Here is a 22622-nt window from a genome sequence, read left to right on the forward strand (position 1 = left end):
ATTTCTTAATTGTTTTTTCAGAATATCCATTTTGTTTAAAGATAAGAGAAAGTTGTTCAATTTCTTTTTGGAGTTCATCTGGTTCATTTAAAAGAGATCGTGTTCTGATTCACATGGAGAGAAGAGGCAAGGAATAAGAAAAGTCTCATTAACTATGTTATTGTTAATAGTAATATTTTCTCCCTGGTGCAGGACACTAGAGTATACAGAAGATTTGAAATTGGAAGTGATCACTATTTAGTCTTGAGCAGGATAAAATTGAATTTCATATATAAAAGAATGACATGTAAGAAAGTTTTAAAGCGAATAAAAGTTGAGCAGCTCTCAGATGTGAACTGTAGACTAAAATACACAAAGATTATTGAAAGAAAAATGAAAGAGTTTGAGAACAAGAAAGACTAGAGACCGCAGATATGAGAGTCCTGAGAAAGATTAGAGGCATGAACAGATGGCATCAATGGCAATATCATAGTAAAAACGAAAATATTAGGAAAGAACTTGACATTGTCGACATCCAGGAATGCGTTAGCAGAGCTAATCTCAGGTGGTATGGTCACTTAAACAGAATGGGCGAGGAAAGATTAGCAAAACAAGTTCTCTGCCAAATTTGCAGGAAAACGACCCAGAGGAAAACCAAGATATAGGTGGATTGATGCAGTACAAAGTGCCTTAGATGACAGAAATATAAGATCTGATAATGTTGGAGTCTTGACAGATATACTCCAACATTAACAGACTGATTTGGAGGAAAATTGTAGATAGGAAGTTAGTAATGATGTAAATTTTTCATGTAGTACGATCATATCCTATCCTATACACCCCTTGAGGGTATATGGCAGGAATTTGATGATGATGTGCTCTGCATTCTAAGGTAGAAATATTTCCGAGCTTTTGTGGCGGAAAGTGATGAGATTGACAGTGCAGATATCTGTTAGTATGAGTTGGTTTTCGGTATATAGGATTTTAAATCTATCAGGCAGTTATTTCGTTCTAGTTCAGCAATGAATTTTATATTAGGATGCTGGTTGTGAAGATGTTGAAGAAAATCCATGAGAGATGTGTGTCCATGACTCCATATAATGAAAATGTCGTCAACATAATGTCTCCAAAGTTTCGGCTTAAATGAGAAGGACGATATGGCTTTTATTTCAAAATCTTCCAGGAAAATGTTTGCTAGAACTGGGGATAAAGGGGTTGCCCATTGCTTGGCCTTGGTTTTGTTTGTAAATGGAGTCCCTATATCTGAAGTAGCCAGACTGAATACAATGCTTTAATAAAGCAAATATCTTTTTAGACAATTTGTCCTTAAGTAATGTTAATACCTCCTCAGTAGGGACGTTAGTAAATAATGAGTAATGTCAAAACTTGTTATGATATCATTTTCACTGATTGAAATATTTTTGATATGAGAAACGAAATCTGTGGTGTTTTTGATGAACGATGAAGATTTATTGGAGAAACACTTGAGGTATTCTGCAAGATGTTTCGAAAGCTTATAAGTAGGACCATCAATTCCTTCCACAATTGGGCAAAGAGGGTTGTTTTCGTTGTGTATCTTCGGAACTCCATAAATGCGTGGAACAAGAGGGTGAAGAGAACGTAAAGAAAGGTGCATATTGTGAGGAAGTTCAAATGTAGTCTGTAACAGATTGTTTGTGCAGATTTGTACTTCCCTTGTTGGATCATCCTGAAGAATTGAATATGTAATGTTGTCTTCAAACAATTGAAGCATTTTATTGTGGTAATCTTCAGAATTCAGGACGACTGTGGCATTGCCTTTATCTGCAGGTAAAATAATGATGTTTTTGTTCTTTTTAAGATTCTTTAAGGCCTGTCTTTCTGCAGGAGAATGATTATCTCTTGGAAGTTTAGCATTATTGATAATAAAGATGGATTCAATACGGTAAGTTTTGCCATATGATTAGGAATAAGTGAACTGGCTTTTTCTATTTTAGTAAGCAGAGATTCTTTTGGAATAAACTTAGGTGAGGGAATGAAATTTAGACCTTTGCTTAGAATATCTTTTTCAGCAATTGTTAAAACATGTGACGAATTGTTTACTACAACTTTGTCAGGATTAATAAAGGCTTTAGTAGGAACAGATGTGTTTTGTACTCTCTTAAGAGTATCAAACTTCTTGATAAGGTTAAGCTTATTATTATTTTGTATCCATGTAGCTTGCGCTTCATTGTTAAAGATAAAATCATGAAAATTATCATGATTCATAACCTCTACAATTTTTTACGTTAAAGACCTTTTTATGTTGAACAAATGGGAAAGACAACGTTTTGTATCTGAGATACCTCCACCTTATTTGTGGCCTGAAGTGGCTGTTACCATACTTAGTTCCCAGGGCAAGGGGTCCAGTTTCAAGCCAGAAGAGAAGCAGAAATATTTGTTATAAGTAACGATTTTTAACAAATCATTTATCTTCCAACCAGGATCCCTGACAACCTCTCCACAAACACACCCAACACTGTGGATCTTTTCTTAACCAGGTCCCCTTTCAACTACACTGTACAGGTGACTGCTCCTCTTGGCAATTCAGATCATCTCATCCAAGTTTCATCTCTGGAACATCCTCATCACAGCCCATTCACAAACTTGTGTATTTTGGCATTATAACAATGCCAAGTGGGAAGATCTCCATGAGTTTTACTTCTCTTTTCCACTCTTCAGATCCAGATACTTGTTACAGAAATTATCCATGTTGGAATAAATGCTTTCACTCTCATTCTTTTCAAAATTCCCACAATTTCCAAACCATAATTTTCCAAAAATGGAAAATGATTTTTTCTTTCTTGGACAACCACAGTGGTCCAAGAAAGAAAGTAAAAATAATTGTTATTGGGACTGGCTTGAGAGCCTCAGCTTCATTCGTAAGCTATACTGAAACCTGCAAAACCGTAATTTTTTTTAAAAAAAGTAAATCTGATTTTGATGGGGATCAATGTAGAAAACATACTACCTGCACAAAAGGGAGTCATGGTTTCTAGTCCTTCGCAAAAGCAGTTGGGCATAACTTTTGTACTCTATGCTTCCACCTCTTCCTCATCCAAATGGTAGCATTGACACACCTTATCCAAAGATAAGGTTGATTTCCTGGCATCATTCTTCTCATCCAACTCCTACACAGATAAAGACAAATCACTTCCTTTTTCTACCTAGGATACCAAATTCCTGTTTCCTGTAACCTTCTGCCAAAAACACATCAGAAGAATCTTGAACAACCTGGAAACCAAAAAGGATTCCAGTACTGATAGAATCCCAGTTGTGTTCAAGAGATGTGCTCCTGAATCAACACCTGTTCTTTATCATCTATACACTATATTATATTCAGCTGGCATCCACCCTACAGCTTGAAGCAAGCCCACATACGTGGGTGGTCTGAAAAGTTCTCGACTCGGCCATAAATAACAACACTATCGGTAAGATTTTTTTTTCTAAGTTGGTACATCTGTCATAAGCATCCATGTGAAATTCATTCTATCAAGCAGTTTTTTTTTATACAGCTGTCAGATGCTAAACTGTTGGCTGTATTCCTTGAAATGGATAAAATTGAGTATGGTGTGGTTATAAAATTCTTTGTAAAAGAAGGTTTAATACCAAAAGAAATTCATTCGAAGTTCATAAAAGTTTATGGATACTCTTCTCCTTCGTTATCGACAATTAAGAAATGGGCTGCCGAGTTTAAACATGGCCGTACCAACCTTGAAGATGATCCACGTGAAGGACGTCCAAAAAGTGTAACACCAGAAATCATTGATCAGTGCACGATGTGGTAATGGCTGACCAGCGGTAAAAGTGAGTGAAATTAGTGAGACTATAGGCATTTTAAAAGAATGTGTAGGATATATTTTGCATGAAGAATTGCAAATGAAAAAGCTTTGTGCAAGATGGGTACCACATAGATCAAAAACACACTCGCATGAAAATCTCTGAACAATGCTTGCAGCGTTTGAACAAGAATAAAACTGATTTTGTGCATCAATTTATTACAATGGATGAGACGTGGATTCAGCAGCACACACCAGATTCCAAACAGCAGTCAAAAAAGTGGACAGAAGGTAGCTGTTCAGTGCCAAAGAAGAAAAGAAGACAAAGTCGGTTCCATCAGCAGGAAAGGTCATGGCATCGGTGTTTTGGGATGCTAAAGGCATTTTTTGATTAATTATCTTGAAAAGGATAAAACAATAGCCGGGGAATATTATTCCGATCTTTTAACCAGACTAGACGAAAAAATTCATTAGAAAAGACTCAGTTTGCAGAAGAAAAAAAATCATCTTTCATCAGGATAATGCACCTGCCCACAAAGGTGTTTTGGCAATGGGAAAATTAAGGGACCTGCACTATGAATTGTTGGAATACCTACCCTATTTCCCCAGATTTGGCTTCCTCTGACTTTTATCTCTATCCAAAACTAAAACTCCTCCTCACTGGTCAGCGTTTTTCATTGGATCAAGATGTGATTGCAGCTGTAGAGGGATATTTTGTAGATCTTACTGAGAACCACTATAGGGATGAGATAATGGGGGTGGAGCATTGCTGGAATAAATGTATTAGTCTTAAGGGAGATTTTGTTGAAAAATAAAAATAATTTTGAAATTATAAATTCGTTTTTTCATTGTTAGGCCGAGAACATTTCAGACCACCCATGTAGAACCTGTTCCAAAAAAAAAGTGCTAACTGTCCACCATCCAACTAACGATCTATTGTTCTCACCTCAGTGTTGCCCAAAGTAATAGAGAAGGTCATCAACAATTATATTCTTCAATATTTGAAGAACTGTCAATCTAATCAATGAGCAACATTATGGATTTCACCAATCAAGATCCACAGCAGATCTGGCCTACAACATCCACCTCTGAACACACCCATAGAAAAGTTAAGAGAATCCAAAATTGTGCTGTTGCACTAGATAATTCCAAGGCATTTGATAAGGGCTGGCATCAAGGGCTCCTCAGTAAATTGCCATCTTATAGTCTGCTTTTCCCCACTTTGTAAATGGATTATAATTGGATCACAAATGTGTAATAGTGGAAGGTGTTCTAACTTCAGATTTTCCTGTTAATACAAGTGTTCCTTGGATTCTGCTATTTCACTAACCCTCTTCCTTATATATATATATATATATATATATATATATATATAAAATAGATTTCTCTCGCTGATCTTAAATCCTATTCACAGTTTTGCTAATGATAGCACTCTCCACTCATACAATAAACCTTGCAGTGCTCAAACATCTCAAGCTTCAAGATCAGTACTCTAATTTTAGAGTAATGATCAAACTTTAGAGTACTTCCTCATGGGCTCGCTTTAGTGAGTATGGGCATGGCAAACCTGAGGTACCTGATGGTGGACCATGCCTTACTTCATGTAATATATATCATTATATTATCTGTAGCCTAGTCCTCTACCCCTTCCTTCTTCTCTTCTTGCTCCTTACCCCCAATGCTATTAGAGTATTCAAGGGCTAGGGGTGAATCTTTCCTATCTTGCTATGTCATTTCGCCTATTGCAGCCACTAAAGGGGGGGAAAACTAGCCCCAATAGGTGCTGGTCCCAAGCCCAGATAAATTGCGATGGTAGACGTCAGGAAGGACATGCAGTCATAAAACTTTATTGCCAGCTCTAGATATGATTAAATGAGTCGAAAAGAAAGTGATACAAGGGCTAGGGCTTACCCCATAAGCGATGCACAGCCACATCGCCCAACAGCTGCGAGAAGTGGACGAGGGCTACCGCATCAAGGGCAGGTACAGTTAAAGAAGTGAGCCCAGTAAGTGGAGAGAATGTTGCAAGTGGGAACGTTGAATGTTGGAAGCATGACTGGAAGGGGAAGAGAGGTGGCAGACATGATGAGGAAGAGGAAGTTGAACATTTTATGTGTGCAGGAGACAAGGAGGAAAGGCAAAGGAACTGGGAGATGGATATAAACTGTTCTAGAATGAAGGGCAACGTACTGGAAGTGGGTAGGAGGAATGACAGGATCATGCGAATAAAACTGGGCCTCGAAGAAGAACAACTAGTCGTCTTATGTGTATACACCCCATAAGTTGGCTGTACAGCAGAAGAGAAAGATGAATTCTGGAACGTGCTAGATGAAGAAATGAGGGAACTGGAAGAAAACAAGATGGTGATTGTTGGAGGAGACTTGAACGGACACATAGGGAGACAGAATAGGGATTGTAAAAGGGTGCATGGTGGCCATGGAGTGGAAATGATGAATCAGGAAGGAGATAGGATTTTGGACTTTGCAGTAGCGTTTGATCTGGCAATTGTGAACTTTTTCTGTAAGAGGGGAGGAGCATTTGACAACATTTAGAAGTGGCAACAATAGTTCACAGATTGACTACATTTTGACTAGAAGAAAACATCTTAAGGCAGTAACAAATTGTAAGGTAATCCCAACAGATCAAGTGGCGCAGCAACACCGGCTGCTGTGCGCAGACTTTAAAATAAAGTCGAAGATAAGAACCTTTGGAAGTCATGGGAGGAAGAAAATTAAGTGGTTTTGCTTAAAAGAAGAGAGTGTGAGGAACCATTTTAGGGAGAAGGTGTTAGAGAGGATTTCAGATGGACTAGAAAGTGTACAAGATTGGTGGAGACATAGTTCAAAAGCAATTCTAAGCTGTGCAATTGAGATGCTTGGCGAAACATCCGGAAAGATTAGAGAGCAGAAGGAGGGTTGGTGGTGGAATAATAATGTAAAAGAAGCAGTGATGGCTAAGAGGAAGGCAAAGCAGAAGTGGCACGAGTCAGGAGTGGAAGAGGACAGAGAAAAAAGCAAGAAACCAAGACAGTTGTTGCACAGGGGAAGGCCATGGCATATCAAGCCCTTTATGATCAATTAGAAACAGCGGAAAGACAGAGAAAGATTAATCGATTGGCAAAATGTAGAAATAAGGCATCAAAGGACACCGTACATGTGAGGCAGATCAAAGACTCTGAAAGAAGGGTATTAAGGAGGGATGTGGATATAAGAAAGAGATGGAGAATATACTTTGAAGGGCTTTTGAATGAAGAAAATGCAAGGACTCACAGAGAAGATGGGGAGCCTTATGAGGGAATGGTACAGAACATTAGTAGAGTGGAAGTGAAGGAAGCCATAAAGAGGATGAAGAATGGAAAATCGGGACCCTGACAGGATCCCAGTGGAGGCATGGAAGGCACTGGGGGAAGAAGGAATTGACCTGCTGTGGGACCTTTTAATAAAAGTTTGTCAACAGGAAAATATACCCGAGAAATGGAGGGAAAGTACTCTTGTCCTCATCTACAAGAGTAAAGGGGATGCACAAAACTGTAAGAATTACAGAGGAATAAAGTTGATGTCCCACACAATGAAAATCCTAGAAAGGGTTCTTGATGGAAGACTGAGGAAGGAGGCGGAGATTGCAAAGGAGCAATTTGGCTTCATGCCTGGTCGATCGACGACAGATGCTATCTTTCGGTTACGATAGATGATGGAAAAGTTTCGAGAGAAACAATGGGAGCTACATCTGATATTTATTGATCTGGAGATCATGTTGGAGGTTTAATGGATTTTTTACAACACTCACAAAGAATTAAAATAGAATTTAATACTTCCTATATTTTGTCCTAGTCACTAGGACATCTACGGGGATTACAAAAACAATTAATGTAACATATACACAAATAACAAACAATACTAAGCCCAACCACGTGGGTGACACTAAAGTCCTATCTAGGTAGAGCGCCCTCTAAGGGCAGTAGTAGGTGGCCTGGAATGTAAGGTGGGAACTCTGGTGATGAGTGTTTCCCAAATCTTCGGAAGCTTAATGCAACCGTATTTATTGAGATTTGGTTGGTTTTTGAGAGCTGCTGCTGCTTCTAAGAAAAGTCTCTCTTTCTTGAATTTGCTGTGGTGGAGCATGGTGGTTTTCTTCCATGATACCCTGTGGGTGGTGTCCAAAACATGGTCAGCCAAGCCTGAATGGCCATAGTTGTGTTTGAAGATATAAGACTTGTGTTCCTCTAGACGGATGGATGCTGATCTGCCTGTCTGTCCAAAGTACGCCAGCTTACAGGAACAGGGTACTTTATAAACTCCAGGCAGAGAGAGAGGAGGGAGCTGATCTTTCGTAGAACGGATAAGGGTAGCAAGTTTGCGGTGGGGCTTGTATGCTGTGTGTAGGTTGTACTGTTTTAGCATCTTGGCTATTTTTTCGGATGTGCCACGGATGTAGGGTATGGTGATGGCATTTTTAAAATCTTGTTGACGAGAAGGACGGGGAATGGGGGAGGAGTTGATTATTTTTTTGATACTGTGATCACTGTAGCCATTGGAGAGGAAAGTGCTGTGTATGTGGTTAAGCTCAGTAGTGAGGGCGGTTCCACTGGAACAAAGATTGTGGGCTCTCTTGGTAAGAGTTTTAATAATGCCATATTGTTGAGAGGGGTGGTGGTGGGAGAGTTTGTGAATGTATCTGCCTGTGTGTGTGAGTTTTCTGTATACGGTGAAGGTAAGTGTATCATTAGGCAGGCGTGTGACTAAGGTGTCTAGGAAGGGTAAACAATTGTTCTTTTCCTTTTCCATAGTGAACTGGATTCTTGGATGTAGACTATTGAGATGACTGAGGAAGGAGTCTAACGTGTCTGGGCCATGAGGCCAAATAGAGAACACATCATCTACATATCTTAGCCAGATAGAGGGTTTGAGTGGGGCTGAGTCTATGGCTCGTTTTTCGAAATCTTCCATATAGAAATTGGCAAGGGGGGTGAGAGGGGGGAACCCATGGCAGTTCACCCTCTACACACGTATTGATCTGGAGAAAGCGTATGATAGAGAAGGGAAGAAGTCTGGAGGTGTCTGAGGGAGAAGAAGGTACCGGAGAAATATGTCAGGTTGGTGCAGGAGATGTACAGAAATGTGAAGACAAGAGTTCGAACCTGCCTAGGGGAGACAGAAAGTTTTCTAGTGACAGTTGGCTTGTCTCAAGGGTCAGCATTAAGTCCATTCCTGTTTAATATTGTGATGGAGGAAGTGAGAGAAGATGCGCCTTCGACTATGTTGTAAGCAGATGACATCATGCTGTTGTGCAAAATCAAGAGAAGAAGTGGCAGCTAAACTGGAAAGTTAGAGATGTATGAGACTGAGCAGAAGTAAGACAGAGTATACGTCTGGAGTATATGGCTGGAGTACTATGTGATATGAGGGTGCCGATCAATCTAAAAGGATGGAGGTAGCAGAGATGAGAATGTTTAGGCGGATGTGCAGTGTGACCAGAAAGGATCATCTGAGAAATGACTATGTAATGGGAATGGTGAAAGTCGAACTTAGGGGCAAAAATACAGGAGGCAAGGTTGAGATGATTTGGTCATGTGATGAGGAGGGAGGAAGAGTATGTGGGAAGAAAGGTCATGCAGATGGATGTGCAGGGGGAGGATGAAGCGTGGACGGCCAAAGAAGAGATGGAGGGAGATGGTGGAGGAGGACTTGAGGATGAAGAACTTGGATGTGGCTACAGCCCAAGACAGGAAGTTGTGGAGGAGACTCGCCACAAACAGCGACCCTACTTAAGTGGGAAAAGGCACAGTGGACAAGGGATATAGTTAAGGGTTAAAACAAGACAAGATTTAAGATTGAAAGAGCTTTAAGAGGTAGTTAATACAATAGAAATATAGAGATTACACATATTAAACAGTAAACCACAAGGATATAACAATATTGTATGTCATCCACTTTACACCAAGTTATGTCCTCCTTTTCACTCGTGAAATAGCTGACCATTGCTGCTTACAAATATTCCTTCAGAATTTCCCAAGCACTAATGATATCCTGGCTTTCCAATTCCATCCTCCATGGAACTGCCCAAAGTCAATATCTAAGACTATTAAAATCACCTGACTTATAATTTCACATACATTCCCTTTTCTTTGATACTCCTGTATGTCTATTCATCTTCCAAGTGAAAACCGCATGGTCACTCTCTCCAACTGGGGGAAGAGATGTCATCTCAGTTGTTATCAGCTCTTCTGATGCTATGACCAAATCTAAAACTAAACTCTTGAACCTCTTGTTCCATCAATTACATGTTGCCTAAGATATCTAGCCCTCAAGAATTCTAGAAATTCTTGAGGGACATTCCTTTATTACTACATGCATTTTCCTCTTCCCAGCTTATACTACTGCTGTAGTTAAAATCTCCCATATCAACCATTCTTCTTGCACTTGCCAAACTCAACTGCCTAAACATCACCTGCTCCCCACTCTCTGTGCTCCATCTCTTGCCCACCTCTACCTCACACCACATGCTTTCAAAACCATTAGTGTCACTGTCTTCCAAATCTTCCACTCTTAGAGTAAGTCATCACTCATCACAAGCAGTACTCCACCACTGCATTTTCCCTTCCTATCCTGCCGAAAAATGTTGTACTCTGCTACTTCTATTCCTGTTATTATATTATCTTCTATCAACTATGTCTCAGATGAATTGGCGGCATCCCAAGATTACTGGGATGCCGCCAATTCATCTCCTTTATTCCAGATACTCCTGGCATTAATATAAAACATAAAAATGTCGCTGCTTCTATACCTATCATCTCCTCCAGATCCCCACTGGACCCAGTGTTACCTGATGTCGTCCCCCTTCCCCCAAGCACCCATCCCTGCTACCATCCACTCTGAGAATTCTAGTTTCCCTGCATTGACACACTAACTCATTTAGAAAACAGCAATCTCTCCAGATGTCTACATCCTTCCTCATTCAAATGCAAGCGGTCTCTCACATACAGTTCCTTTCTGTCCTCAAATGCCCTCCAAGCAGCTACATATTCCAATCCTCTCTTCCGACACATTCCGGCTATTATGCTATTCATTATTACTGCTCTACTGCTAAGCTCCTCATTAACATATCTGGCTAACATACACACTATCTTTCCAGTCTGCATTTTCTTCAAGTTGAATCTCAGATCTCTCGCCACTCGATTTACACTCTTCGCATGTCACATGTACCCACCATCACAATCATTTCATCAACAGTTTCACCATGCTTAATTGCCATAGTCACACTTTCTATCGTTCCTCCAGGCAAACATGGCATCATGTTTGCCTGGAGGAACCATGATGCAAATCATGGCATCCTATCATGCAGACCATGGATCATCCAGTCTCCATATATCACACCTCTTACCACTCTGTTCTTTGATTGCTCACTTGCATCCCTCACTCACTCTCTCTCTCTCTCTCCCCCTCTAATCCTTTCTCTCTCTGTGTTCCCCCTACTTACCTGCTGTCCTGGCATCACTCTATTCCAGGTTCCAAGCACTCCCTCGCATTCTTCTCATTCCCTCTCGCCAACTGTTTCCATTCGCTCCTCTTCCATCATTCCCATAACTCTCTCTTCTACTGTTTCTATTCTCTCCTCTTCTATCATATCCATCTCTCTCTGTCACTCCTAGTCTGATTAGCCTTGCATTCATCTCTTCCTTTCGCCTAATCTCATCTTTCATACTTCTAACCTCATTCCCGAGACATTCCACCTCCTCTTTTAGTTCATCCATCTCTCTCTCTCTCTCTCTGCAAGTTAGCCACTCTTGCTTGCCCTTCATCCTCCCAATCAAGACAATCTCAGAAAACTTCACAATCATTCAAGCCTTCCACACTCCCCATTTTTATTTTCTCATTCATATTCCGCTCATTATATCACACTACTTGTCTCTCTAGGCTGAGATTCTCCCGCCCCTGACGTAACGAAGTCAGTTATTATAATATCTAACTCACTAAGCTCCTCCCACTGCCTACATTTTGCACATATATTCATTCCCCCCTTCTCTCACCTGCCAGGACACATACCACATGCACTGCATTACACAAAATCCTGTATCATGTTACGCAAAATAGAGTCCTCAATTGGAGCTGTGGCTGCCACCATCATTCAAATAGTGCTGAGGAACTACTACAACTAAATGCTAAATACTAAGCACTCTACTATACTGTGTTATACACTCCACTGTAAGCTAATTTACTTATGCAATACTATAAGTATAAACTATATTTAACTATACTAGATAATGAAAACTTATCTTATTCTCTTCCATCTAGATATGTCCGACTCTGACCTCGCCTTCTCGGTAATCCAAAAATAACACAATATAAAAAACAACTAAACTCCAAAAGCAGCACTACTTGTATTACTGAAAAAAAATGTAGCACAATTCGCAAACGGGCTAGTAGAAAATAAAATTCAGTTATATGTCTTTAATTCATATCTTTTGGCAACTGAATTAAAAATATATACTTTTTTCCCCAAAAATTTATATATTAACATTTAGCTTTCACACTTACTTGATTAACTGAATCTGTTTTTCCTGTAAAGATTAACAACAAACATATATTTCAGTTGATTTAACAAATGCAGTAATGTTTTTAATTTAGTATTCAACAATATTAGGCTAAATGGCTAATACATATACAGGGTAGTCCAGAAGTAATAGGGCATTCACAGACTCGATTCAAGCATAAAAATTTGAACCTACATGGTTCAGACCTTTCACTAACTGGTGATTCTGAAATCAAAATTATCAATGAATAACATAAAAAAAATAAATCAATCAAAATAATTATTTTTTTGGCAACTGCTCTATTTTCCAGACCACCTTGTATATTAAAATGTAAGATAAAGATTTATTGCATAACTTCTTACAAACTCAACTCAATTTTATGTTTTTATTGCAGGAAAAATCAGTGTAGCCATGGGCTGTATTATTCCCATGATTGGATAAATAAGGAAAATTATTTAAAAATCTCATGCAACAAGTATGTAATGTAATCAACAACAATGTATTTCATCAAAACTGGTTTTGAAATGAAGATCCCAAATGTTATTAAAATCTCCAAGTCAAAGTAGACTGTTAGATCTGTTTGGATTGACAAGACAACCATTTTCTGGTTTGCACAGTCAAATTTCATTACAGCAAACTCATTGGGACCAGAGAAATAGTTTGCCTTTAGTGGCTAATTTTCAAGTGGAAATTTTCTTTAGAATAGCACTTTGCCCATGAGGCTGTTAGGATTTTTTGATACCTTGTTATAGTATGAATCAATTGTATCCTCAAGGAGTGCACAGATTATGAGAGTACAACATTAGTTTCCTATGATTTCCTTTCAAACTGGTCTATTATTTGTCAGGCCTGTGATCTGATCAGCTCTTACTTTTCTGTCTTGGAAATCCCTGTACTTACATAATTTATCTATTTTTGTCTTAATAGCAAAAAAATCTAGTCTGCCTTCCTCAAAGGTATTCTCTATTACAGATCTGCCAACTGCAATTTTATTTAATAATTTTTCAAAGTAATTGTCGATATACCTAAAACATCTTCAGTTTTTATGTCACCTTTAATCCTTTCTGTGGTACTATTTTCACCATTTCTAAGCTTTCTTAGTAGCCTAAAAACAATAACAATATTATGATATTTATCTTCTACATTCTTTCAAAAATATTTGCACAACTTTTGTTCTGCTGCCTTCAGCCTAGCTTCTAGCATCTGTACATTATTCAGGAGAACATGCCGATTTGTTATCCCGCCAGCAATTTTGTACATGATTTCTTCTTTTTCATTGACTGCTTCTTGAAATTCCTTTATCCAAGAAAAGACAATTCAATGCTAACAGATATATATAAACAGCTAACACCTTTAATTCCCTTATAGGGAGTAGTTGAGGCCATTTTAGCTCTAATTTTTGGAGACTAATGAAACCAATTAAGAGAAAAGATTGGCAAACAAGTGCTACCACCTTGTGATCCTAACTCTAACAGAATATGTTATTGTCTGAAATAGCGTGGGTTCTGTGGTTTATTTTGTTGAGTTTACAGGATGAAAAACCCGCTTGCCTATGCCAGAGATCAACTAACTTGGGAACATATGTTACAAAAACAGCACTTAACATTTGTTAATCATAAGATAATACTAAATGTACCCCTTCCCCATACTCTCACTACTCACAATACCAAAAACCATCTGTAAAAATGCACTACCAATGATAATGAAAGGTAGAAATTCACCCAAAATTTCCAATGTCTCCAGTGATTCAGCCAAAAAAGAATTCATGGCTGAATCACTGGAGATGATTCGAAAGAAAATCATCAAAAGCTAGGAGTTCAGTATGTTGCCAGATTATCCTGTAGTGCTTGTATAGTGCTGTGTGTCAGCCAACATTGTGCATGTGGTATCAGTTTTCTCCCATAAAAGAGCACGAAGCCCATATGACACTGGTTTTAAAATGGTATAGTATACAGGCTGCCTTCAAGCTACACCAAAAATTAGCTATCCTTATCCACTCACCAAAAGATGCTATCCATTATCTAGATCATACTGGGGTCTACAGCAGTCACTGCTCCAACAAACTTTTCTATTTCATACAAACAGAAAGAACCACCAACATTTCTAAAATCTGCCACAGCATTTTGGCATTTACCAAATGTGAACAAATTAGCCTGCCTCACTTTACCTAAAATATGGGAAATCATTATTTTGAGATCTTCAGCACTACAGGGTCCTGCCTTTCATACTGTCTTTCTGCTGGTGTTCCTGTATGCATGTACTTAGTTCTATTTCTTTGTGCACATGAAGATGGCTTGGTAACTAAGGCAAAATATTTGGATTAGTAATTTATTAGCTAAATAAATTTAGTTAGTAACTATATTATTATTATCTCTAGATGTGCATTTTCTTCACTAAACTTCAACATGAGAAAGAATAACATCTGCATAGGCAAAGGAATGAATCTTAATATTTCTATTATTATCAAATACGTGATACATATCCTGAAAGATATATACAGGACTGGTACTATGTGGTAGGTTTACATTATTACTAACTTCCATCAACAAATGTCCTCCGAAATTGTCTATTATCTGTCAGTACTCAATATTGTGAAATCTTATAATTCACTCTCCTAAAACAGTTCTAATTGCATCACTCCACAGAATCTTCATCTGGGTCTTTTTCCATTCATCCTAGAATCAAATACCTATTTTCTTAACCTTTCAACTCCTTTCCCATTCTATTTAACTGAGCATACCACCTGAGATTACTTCTGATACATTCCTGAATGCTAACAATGTCAAGTTTATTCCTATCTTTATTTTTAATATATATGATGCCAATTGGCACCACACATATACCCCCCCCCCTCTGTTTACCATAATGTAATAGTTTCTTTTAATACTGTCGTAAAATTTAATTTTGCATTATAATTAAATTCTCATCTATGAAGAGAATAAATAATTAATGTTAATAAATCATTTGTAAAATCTGATTGTTATTAAAATGGTTTGTAACTTTTTTTGTTATGCAAACTTCAACATTTCATAATGGCGACAAAGACAATGTATGAAGTTGACAATATTCATAATTTAAGGATTTTTTTGGCCAATATTAGCAGTTTGAAGTGGGCATGCATGCACAGATTGGGAAGCACAGTGAACAATGAAAGCAGAAACATGGCTGGGTAACATGGTTACAGATGCCATGCTGAAAGAAGAAAGGGTTATATGAATGAACAGAGACCTATGGCTTATCTGAAAGTATTTATTTCTTTCAAATGATGCATGACCATCAAAAGATAAAAATCTAGTAGAAGGCTTTGAATATCTTTTTTTTTTTTTTTTTTTTTTTTTTTTTTTTTTTTGTAGTAAAGGAATATACAATAGCTAAGTTTTGGAAAGGGTAAATTCCAAACAGTTTAAGTATTTTCTCTTCATGCTATACTTTCTAGCATAGGCTAATTTTCCCGAGAAGAATCTATACTGAAGATTTTCTTGAGAATTATCTATCTCTGAAGCTACAGAGGTAGAGAATGATGACATTCTTTATTTTCAAAGAATGTAAACTTTAAACCAAACTGAGAAGATTCCTTACTGGAACCAATTATATTAAAAGCTATAGTTTATTTAATCCTAGAGAGGATTAGTAAAGAAATTTGTTTCCTTGTTAAATGATATTTTTTATTTCTGAAATTAAATTTTAAATATGTGAGTGTGAGGGAGTAAGTGTATTTCTTAGAATTTTTTTTTTCCATGTAAATAATTATATTGGTATAGTTATTTAATTAAACAATGTTTCTTTTGTATTATTCTAGACATAAATATAAATGAATGTACAATATATGTGTTTTAATAGTTTGGGGGAAGCTGGAATTCTTTTTCAAGCTATATACTAGAAAGAAACCAGAAATACTTTAATGGTACTCATGGTACAAACCTAACCTGGAGTTTAACCTGGTATTTTTTTTTTTTTTTAGATGCAGGAAATACAAACACAAACATATATGCATTCACAGGGTCAGGAGAGAGTGAAACACGAGTATTAAATTAACGAGTAGCATCCTTAAATGCGATTTTCAGAAAAAAAAAAAAAGCATTATGAACGAGTTAAGGGATTTGAATAAAAAAAAAAACCTTCTGCCTTTATTTACGGTCAGCTAGTTTAGCTTTCTGAAAAAGGCAAAGACAACATATAAGGAGAAAGGTGATCAGCAAGCACATATGCAGCACAAACTAGCATGGCTGAAGAAGGCATAATCAGATCAAGAAGAAATTAATTAAGCAGGCCGAAGGAAATCATAAAAGGTTCTTTCATTATGTGGCATAAAAAAGTGATGATGATTATGGAAGGATAACTAATTAATGCTGTGGAGAAGTGACAGGAGAAGAAGATTTGAATTACTAAGTAACCATGTTGCAAATGTGTATCATCGATTTGGAGATCATGCAGCAACTATTGTTATAGGGATCAATATGAAAAAAGAGGTAGACGAACTGGAGGTTTTTAGGGTATTAAGAAATCTCAATGTGAATACAGCCATGATACCGGATGAGATATCACTCCATATTTATGGAAAATGCAAGAGAAATGACAATGCCCTTATAAATATGCTGTTTTAATTTAATCCTTTGTCAACATGCTTCTATATGTCAATACTGTTTTTGGGATAGAGGTAATTTTATGTCAGCTAAAGTTTCTGCTGCAAGTATGCTGCAATCTCTTAGCAACCTTCCCAACATTTATTTTATATATTTATATGCCACAGAAAGTGAGATATGTATTTTTAACTTGCATAGTTCAAAAGGAATAGAAGAGAGCCAGACAGTCCAATTATATGAAGAAAGTGAAAAGAAAAAGTAGCAAATTGCCAGTTAGTATCTCAGGAGTGGCAGTTAAGGTATTAGAAAAGCTAGTTAAAAAACAGATGAATACGATAACATATGGAGGATAGCCTGACTTTGTAAAAAGGAGGCCATGTTTTAGTAATCACTTTCTCAATAAAGTGAAAAGCTGGGTACAGGAAACAGCCACCATGACAATGCTAGATTTAACAAATGCATTTGGCAGGATATGACATGGAACCCTATTACGTAAGTTGGAGCAAATGAAACGGGCATAAAGTTAGTGAAAAAGATAAGAAGGCTGACGACAGACAGTACTATATGGTGGATTTATTATCAAAGAGATGCCAGGTGATTAATGATGTGTCACAGGACTCTGTACTGGCGCCGCTACTGTCAATCTGTATGTTAATGATACCGAAAATGATCTGAGGTGGAATATTGAACTGTTGTAGTATAAGAATGCTAAACTAGGGAGGGTAATAATTAATAAATGGTTATGTAGGGATACTGCATGATACTTTCAAGATGTTCACTAATGTGAACCCCTAGGAATCAGAGAAATAAATTTTTATAGCACAAAGTTCAAAATAGTAAATTTAGTGAAACAAAGACTATAACTCCCTATTCCATTCCCAGGAAACAAAGGAGAGCTGGGGGGGGGGGAATAGTATACAAAGAAAATGGCAGAATCTAGGCCAGTGGTTTCACCTGTTTCAAATCCTCTGTATGCTCTTGTATCTATCTGAAGATAAACTAACAACAATCAATAATATTTCTTGTTTTGAGTCTATAAATCTGCCGTTTTTAGATACATTTGTCGCACACCTCCCCTCGGGCAATCTTTCCTTCACTGTTTACCGGAAACTGACACATACTGGCCAATATATACACATAAACTCCTACCACCACCTAACACAAAAACTAGGTGTCATCAATACCCTAAAAAACAGGGCTCTGAAGATCTGCTCCAATGAACAGGTGCTGAAAGACGAATTTAAAGTGATCAGCAATACTTTCCAAAAAAAATGGATACAGCCAAAACACTATTAACAAAATTCTATACAAGACCTCAATAAAAACACAAAGACAAACCAGACTACAATAAAACTATAATCATTCCCTACATTAAAGGGACATCAGACAAAATAAACAGAGTACTACAAAAATACAACCTCAAAGCCACCTTTAAACCTCCTGCAAAATTAAAAAGCTTACTCAATCATTCAAAAACCCACTCCCTCCGCTGGTCCACCCTGGAGTATACCGTATTTACTGTACCTGCAACATAACATACATAGGAGAAACAGGACACACAATTCCGATCAGACAAAAAGAACATAAACGACACATGAAATATAATAATTATGGTGAAGCTGGCCTGTCTGATCATGCCCTGAACACCTTACATAGAATTGACTGGAAAAGTATTAATTGTCTACATCACACCAAAACATGGCATGAATGCAAATTTAAGGAAGCTTGTGAGATCGTTATCAACTACCCCAATCTAAACAATAATGATGGTCTAAAAATCCCATACATATGGAAGGCATATATTCGTCCCATGAATCCTTCCTCTCTAAGAACAACTATCAACAGGACTGTAGAAAATCCAGGATCCTAAATCTAAAATAACTTTAATACTAAAAAAAAAGGACATCACTGTTAAAAAAAAAAAAAATCTATAAGAAAGAATGTTTATTCATAAGTTTAAAGGAGATGGTAAATCCCGTATTATTGTACAGCCAGGTACGGGTACAGCCGGATCGAAATCCATCGAATCCTAGAGTTTCATGCCGAAAAAACTATCGCCGAGGTATATGTAAGTTCGGTTCACTTAAAACCTTGATATTCCAGGTCTACCTACTCACCGATGAGACCTCAAATAGGGTTGAAACCCGTCTGGGTAGTGACCTCTTCTCATAATGTGAAACAGTAATACATCTCCTAGGAACTGCGTTTTACATTATGAGAGAATATTAAGGACAGTGACGGGGCTTGCTCCACCTTTGCTCTGAGTTGCCCTGGTGTTGTACTTCCCAAGTGATTACTTATACTTGGGCTCGCCAATAGTTTTTTGGCACGAAACTCTAGGATTTGATGGATTTCAATCCGAGTTTTGTACCCGGCTGTACAATAATACGGGATTTACCATCTCCCTTAAACTAAATTTATCACTGGTAAAATAGCCTTTTGGTTTGTTATAATGTTTATTCATGTTGTCATTTATAAATAATTTTTTTTTAAAAAAAAATCTAAAATAGCAATTGTAATAATAAAAATAGGACATCACTGTTACTAGAAGGAAAACCATCTGTAAGCAAGAATGTTTATTCATGTAATCATAAATTAAATCTAGCTTGATGTAATTATTATTATTATTTTTTTTTTTTTTCACTAGAGGTCATGCCAGTGAGTAGCATGTGATCAAATCATTGTTTCTCTAGCTTACGGTTTGAAATGTAACACAGCTTGTCTTGTATATGTATGTATGCTCCAGATGATGATCTTGATATGAAAATCGAAACGTCGGGATAATAAAAAGAGTTATTTTAACATGGTTATAGAACCCATAATTTCAAAAATGAACACTAAAAGAAAGGACTTGTCATTTATGTTTATAAGCCCAGCTTTTTCTCCAAACATTTCTGTATATATGTGACTTTCATTTTTTACTCTGTTGTTGAGGTCACTAACTTAGCATTTTGGTTTTCAGCCCCATAAGCTAATGTATAACATAATCACGATTACTACATCATTGTTTATAAGATTATTCATATGAAATGTATTTTGTCTTAAGTAAGCTGCCACAGAAAACAGGCAAAAGAAATAGTAATTACACAATGTTGCATTTACAAGCACATGAAAACAGATGATTTTACTAACCATGTTTTCCAAATTTAGGCGTACTAGATGCTAGCGGTTCTGTAAGTGGAAATTTTTTTTGATTCTTTATGGATAATAATTCTTCATTATCAACTCCTAACTGCTGAAGGCATGTGTCTAGATCTTGTCGTAACTGAAAATGGAGAACATCATACAAAAATAACATTGTTTTCTTATTAAAAGTTTTTTCATTAATGTCAAAATGTTACTTTTCAGGTAAATTTTAGTTTTATTTCAATATTTGTATATTTCATTGTTCTCCATAACATTTTTTTTTTCCAAAATTACTAATTACATCTATAGACAACACAGGAAGCATATGCTCCCCCCCCCCCCCCAAAGAAAAGATATTTTGAATGCAAATATTTTTCATACCAATTGCTGATAGTTACCTAACCAAAGATAGTTCACCTACTCTAAGAAATGTGTGCATACAAGCTCATACCATTCCAGAAACAGGTATCAGGAGAGCAGCCATTCAACAAAAACTTCAATGACAAAATGACATGTCAAAACTTAATTCACGTGCAAAAAATATATTGGATTGATCCACCCAAGTAAGGGTAAAATCAATTTTAAACTCTACTTCAATTGAGTGAAGTGACAGAGCACCTGGAAATTTAAAAACCAAAGTCAACGAGATACCCAAGAACTTCTTGAGAAACCTTGGATAGCATTTAAAAGTACAAAATTTTTATGAAGTCTAAATGAAGTTAACTGCCCATGCAAGTTGGATATCTTAGTCTACAGTTCACAAGATGTTTCAAAACAGACTGCAGTAGTAATGGTTTAAGATCAGTGACCCATTTTGTATTTAATACAATTTCATGTGAAAATATGTATGACAATTCACTCAATAGGTTGAAACTGTTCTCAACATATTTTCAAAGAAACATTCCACATATCAGCACATCTACAACAGGTAGAATTATTAAATTTTGGGTTGTAGTTCATCTAATGAATACCTACACTATGAAAGAGATCATCCCAAAAGTGAAGATGTGGTGGGCACTACAAACACAGAAGGCTTAAAATTCAAGACATAAGTGGATGATATAATAATAAAATTAAAATATCTAATGACACTTATGTTAGGAAAAATTATTTAATATTTGCAGAATTTTTGGTTAGGTTTTATACCCATTATCAACATAGCTGAAAAGAGATAAACACAATAAGAACAACACTTAAATTGAAAGTGCATGGCAATATATGTGCTATCAACTGCAGGAGGATAACTCCATCTACAACTATTAGAATTCAAACAAATACATTTAAATAATTACAATTTTATGAAATACATGAAGGAGGAGTGTTATTTCAGATGACTTCCCAAAATTGAGAAAGTTTAAAGCAATCATTTCTGTTGAGGTTAGGACTGTTAATCTGTGCTTCACAACTTATATAAACTTTCCAGATGAATGTGTAGAACTTTAGCTTTATTCCAATGAATTCTATGCCTAGTTGATAGGGCAAGGTCAGCTAAACCACATCACTCTTGAAATAAAATGTGCTCAATGTTCCTCCAGATGAATCCGACCTCTGAGCAGAATGACATATCTGCCCACAAGAACAAGGGATCCTGTAAACTCCATGATAAGAGAGAGGAAGATATTTGTCTTTCACAGAGACAGAAGGAAGGAATTCAGTTTATAAACTAGATGTTAAGAAACTTGAAGGTCAATTCTTACAGTTTTCTCTGATAATCTTTTATTTTATCAATTATTTCTGATAAAATAAAGTAAAATAAATTTAATCATTAGAGGTGAAACTAGTTCCAATAAATGACAATTCATTATTTAAAAGAGAATAAATAAAACAAATCTTAAGAGCTCTGTAAAGTTTTAATCATGCCAACAGGGTTGATGATGTGAAGCAGAATTAACACATTTACAATATGAGTTGGTTTTCTATACACTGAGAACATCCAGAAAAGGAAAGTAGTCATTACCTTCAAGTGTTTTTATTTTTTTAATTAATTAATTTTAAGAAAATTTCAAAAAAATGTAAGATTTAAGATTTTTTAGAATAATTTTTTTTTTATTAGAATAAAAAATTGTTGCATTGGTTGAGTCAGTATGGCCACAGAAAATCACCTCTAATGGTTAAATTTATTTTACTTTATTTTATCATAAATAATTGATAAAATAAAATAGAATAGAAATGGAAAGATATATAATTTTCTGGAAGGTGAAAAGAGGAGGGAGGAGAAATACTGTTAATGATTGCATAGGAATTGTATCCACAAAGTGCGAAGTTGAAATTAATTGGCTAGTATATCTGACAGGATGCTGTTACAGGCCAGGGAATGCAGAGAGTACTGATTGTGAAACGTTTAAGCAAATTTATTGGGCATGTAAACAGAAGGTGATCCTGATTGGAGACTTTAATTACAGAAATATAGAATGGAAGGAGATAGTGTATAAGAATAAGGAAAGCACATTTGTTGAGTTTCTGAGAGATAAATATCTTAAGCAGCATGTGCCTGAAGCAACTAGAGGCTTTAATGTTTTGGAGTTCGTGATAACTTCTTAAGGGGGGTTGGGTGCCGTAGACACCGGGGGGGGGGAAGAGCCCCTCTTTTGAAGACTTGACACTCAG

General features: G+C 36.7%; 1 protein-coding gene across 4 annotated transcripts in view; it reads right to left on the reverse strand.

Annotated features, from left to right (window-relative positions):
• LOC150102523 (uncharacterized) overlaps positions 1-22622 on the reverse strand; it is a 260758-nt gene that overhangs the window by 194172 nt on the left and 43964 nt on the right. For all 4 annotated transcript variants that reach the window (XM_090399321.1, XM_090399318.1, XM_090399320.1 and 1 more), the window contains 2 exons: positions 20022-20154; positions 12311-12333 (listed from right to left, as the gene is read on the reverse strand). In XM_090399321.1, the coding sequence (XP_090255447.1) occupies positions 12311-12333; positions 20022-20154 (156 nt within the window). The remainder of the gene's footprint in view (positions 1-12310; positions 12334-20021; positions 20155-22622) is intronic.

This window comes from Typopeltis vanoorti, chromosome 10 (genome assembly GCF_054136105.1).
Source record: "Typopeltis vanoorti isolate ZY-2024b chromosome 10, IOZ_Tvanoo_1.0, whole genome shotgun sequence".
Classification (NCBI taxonomy): Eukaryota; Metazoa; Arthropoda; class Arachnida; order Uropygi; family Thelyphonidae; genus Typopeltis; species Typopeltis vanoorti.